The following is a 4,043-nucleotide window of genomic DNA, read 5'->3' as shown; positions in this document are numbered from 1 at the left end:
AATGGAAGGTTTAAATAAGATGGTGATAAATAAATAAGATGGTGCAAAAAAGATTCCATTCCAAGTAACTTATTCAACACTGTATTTTCTGTCCTATCAATGTTGGTGAAGGAGATTCTATGGAAATGATTCAGTGTAATTAACAGAAACGTCCAGATATTTTAAGGGCCACTCTTCTCAAACTGTCCCAAGTCTTCCAGAGCTGCCATCAAAAAATTCTATCATTGACCTCCAATTTCTGTCTTTCGGAAAAATATTCACCTAAAAATCATGGAATCATGGAATCCCCAAATACCACATAGAAACACATATACTAACAAATTACAATAGCAATAACAGATCAAGCCTTTTGATTTTTTTTATTACTCAAAAAAGCTTCATTTTTTTATTTAGCTTTCTGACTCTGTGCTTGTGCCTTCAACACTTTCACAACGATTTTCTGCTCCTCAATAAGGAAAGCACGCTTGATCCTAGAAAGAAAAATATTAAATGAATATTTAAAAGTAAATGAAACCCACAAGAACAGACTGAACACTTAGGAGCCGAAACTAGATGGCCAGACCCATTTAGCTGAAGGTTTCCTTCCTACGCTGGCATTTAAAGCAAGATAATCCCTCAATTCTATACTAACTGCACCTGCCCTCTTCTTCTGAGTCATGAAGGAATTATATGTGTGGAACCCAAATGGTGGGTTAAAAGGTATTAGCAAGAGGCACTTTCCCAAGTATAAAGATTCTACAGCCTGACTGTCTGGGGCCAGCTGTGATCTTGGGCAAGTTACCTGCTCTGTAGTAAGGTACAGCAGTATGTTCACACCCATTTCACAAGACTTTATGAAGATTAAACTTGGAAGGAGTTGCAATTTCTGTATTTTGAGCCTCCATTTAGAGAGGAAGTACATTTTATTAATCACTATTATTACAATGTATAGGACTGACAGGCAGGTACTCACTACCCTTTGTTAAAAGCAGTTACCTCCAGAGAGAAAGCAAATTCTCACAAAAACCTGTTCCACCTATGCTCTTTATTGGTACCCGTGGTTATCTAATAACCCAGCCTAAAATCCCTGGATTCTGGACTCCTTCTAATCTCCTCTATAATGTAATTACATTATAGAAACACAACTGATGCCACTCTTACTCAGGACCCTTAAAAATGCCCTAAACTTACCCAAAAACCAGACTCCTTTCAAAATCACAGCTAATACTAACCTACAGACTACCCATAGATCTACACCTAAATCTCTAAGTGCTGGGGCCTATAAATCATAAATTTTTTTAAAGATTTTATTTATTTATTTGACAGAGAGAGACAGCCAGCGAGAGAGGGAACACAGGCAGGCGGAGTGGGAGAGGAAGAAGCAGGCTCATAGCGGAGGAGCTTGATGTGGGGCTCGATCCCAGAATGCCGGGATCACGCCCTGAGCCGAAGGCAGACTCAACAACTGAGCCACCCAGGCACCCCTATAAATCATATTTTTAATAAGTGTGCCCACGATTATGTTTAGCAACGTCTGGGAACCAAACAACAGTAAGAAGCCAAACCCCTTTTGCTTAAAACTAACTCATGACCCTCTCATCACCAATATACTTTTCCAATCCCACTTCTCATTCCTTTACATCCCTTGTCTACAATGCCCTTCCAACCTCTTGGCCAACACTTACCTATCATTCAGGTTCCACCTTGAATCCCATTCCCAGAGTCCCAGCTACTTGAAAGTGATTTCTCCTCTAAACTTCAATCATAGTTCAGCTTTCTTGTATTTCATGGAAGTTACATTTATTTACCTTGTATTTGTATTACCATAACATGCCTTACCATCCCCTTATGAATTAACTCCTGAAAGGCAGAGTGAACTTGCAAGGTTTGGTGCCAGATCTGGTTTAGAAACTAAGCTCAACCACTCCACAGAACTAGCTGAATACACTGGAGGCAACCCACTTTCTGAACCAGTTCCTTAAGCTTGTGAAGACCAACCACCTCACAAATCCTTCCACTTAAGTCTTTGGAGGCAATTCATGTATATAAAATCAATGAGGTTAAAAGCAAGGGTCTCAATAAAACCTAGATGAATCCCAGTGCTGCCCCTTACCGGCTATGTGAATTTAAACAAGCCTTGGTGTCTTCACAGAAAGTAGAACAGAAATCCCTCCCTGATGGACTTGTGACAATGTTTATCATAAAAATACCCGGTAAATGTTACCTTCATAAACTCCACTGCTTCCACTCCTACCTAGGCCACTACCAATTCTTTCACACACCCAAGTCCCAGTCCTCTACCTCCAACACTCTCATGGTCCTAGAATCGTCCCCACCCAGTCTTCAGGTCTTAATGCAGGTGCCACTGCCTCAGCCTTCACAAAGAACAGATCCAAGGACTCACCTTTCGTTGAAAGAATGTGGTTACTACCCACCCTGCTGCAGTTCTAGTTTCTGGCCCACCAAAGGTCTCCCCGCCCTGCTCGAAACCCATCAATCCCACCATGTTTAAGGATCAAGCTAAAAATCTGTCTGGGCCTTCGTGATCTGTGACTTCTACCTCTCGTCTGTCACCTCCTACACCGCTCTGCTCCAGCCACACCTGAACTACATGTAGTTATTTTGTTCCCACACTCTTAAGACCTCCCACTCTCCATCTACCCAACTGACAACTTAATGGTTTCTTACCTGCCTGCCCTACAAAACCAAGGTCATTTTAATTTCTACATCTAGCATAAGAATACCCCCAAATCCCAAGTGAATTAATTTGAACCAGTATCATTTATTAGTTAGTACAGCACCCGTTATCCCTGTCTAGGAAGGATTCTAAAATATGCAACTTCTGTTTAAATTTCACCAGTCTTCTATGATCAGCATGCAATGGAACAGACACATGCACACACACGTTTGAGAACGTTATATTTACCTGTCACGAACACACTTAGCACACATGGAACCACCATAGGCCCTGCTGACGTGTTTTTTCGTTTTAGACAACCTCATAAGGACTTTAGGTCTCACAGCACGAACCTGCAAAGTCAATGTTGAGATTACTTTGTGCTCTAACAGAAACTGTTCTGGATTTGACATGTGGCAAGTATAAATACTATACTAGGTCAGAACAGGAAATGGTATCCTGATTTATCTGAAAGGCATTTCACTGTTATCTGTCATATAGGGTTTAAAAGTCTATGTTCTTGACAGATCCGGATCATGGATGCTTAGTACTTCTCAATCTTCCCAGTGGTGACCTCTCCTTCACTCATTCCCTTTAACAAGGTACTAATGCTCACTAGTTCTTGTTATTCAAAGCAGAAGGATCACTTACTCCTCGAAGTCGGCCTGGGCACACGCCACATGCAGATTTTGGTGCTTTCCCAACCTTCTTGGTATAAAGGTAAACGATTCTATTACCAGGGGTTCGGGACCTAACAAGTGAGAGAACAGGGAAAAGCTCAGCATTCTGCAGAGTAAACAACAGTATGTATTTTAAATTTTAGAAATACTTACAGCCTAGTTTTGTTAGAGGCTGTATTGTAGGACAGCCTACGACGGTAGGTCAAACGCTGAACCATTCTGAATGCCTAAATTAAGAACGGAATAAAATTGCATTGTAGAAATAATTCAAACCTCGCAACAAAACAGCATCACATAATTTATACATTCCATATGTATATTCTTATATACAATAATCCTTTAAGTACCTTATGAAAAGAATTCCATACTTTAAAACTACTTATATTTAAAAGTGATTGGTAAGAATGCTAGGAGGCCCACGTTTGTTTTCCTGATAGCACCAGTGATGACACTTGGTTAAAATTTGCCAGACTTATTCCTCAGTAAGTCTGATTCTGTTTGGAGTGATTTCTAGAAAAGTGCTACTAAGAGACAAGTTTAGAACAGTTTTTAAAGGAAAATGGCATCTGAACATTTAAATTGAATCCTCACTTATGCCATCTACTGGAAGATCCTGCACAAGGGGCTAGCTAGACTCCCTGTCTCTAAAATATATTTTTACTGAGTTCACACGGCTGTCATTAAGATTAAATGACAGAAGCTAACCT

The 4,043-nt window shown here is 40.3% G+C and overlaps 1 protein-coding gene across 1 annotated transcript; it reads right to left on the bottom strand.

The window, feature by feature from the left end:
- Positions 1 to 344: 344 nt before the first annotated feature.
- Positions 345 to 3,563, bottom strand: RPL34 (ribosomal protein L34). Its single transcript, XM_008689413.2, has 4 exons — positions 3,490 to 3,563; positions 3,308 to 3,407; positions 2,906 to 3,009; positions 345 to 470 (listed from the first exon to the last, which is right to left on the bottom strand). Exons 1-4 carry the CDS (start codon positions 3,552 to 3,554, stop codon positions 386 to 388), a joined length of 354 nt encoding a protein of 117 aa, XP_008687635.1. The 5' UTR covers positions 3,555 to 3,563; the 3' UTR covers positions 345 to 385.
- Between the last annotated feature and the right edge of the window lie 480 nt (positions 3,564 to 4,043).

This window comes from Ursus maritimus, unplaced genomic scaffold, assembly GCF_017311325.1.
Source record: "Ursus maritimus isolate PB19 unplaced genomic scaffold, ASM1731132v1 scaffold_11, whole genome shotgun sequence".
NCBI classification, from domain to species: domain Eukaryota; kingdom Metazoa; phylum Chordata; class Mammalia; order Carnivora; family Ursidae; genus Ursus; species Ursus maritimus.
This window is presented reverse-complemented; position numbering and strand designations above follow the sequence as displayed.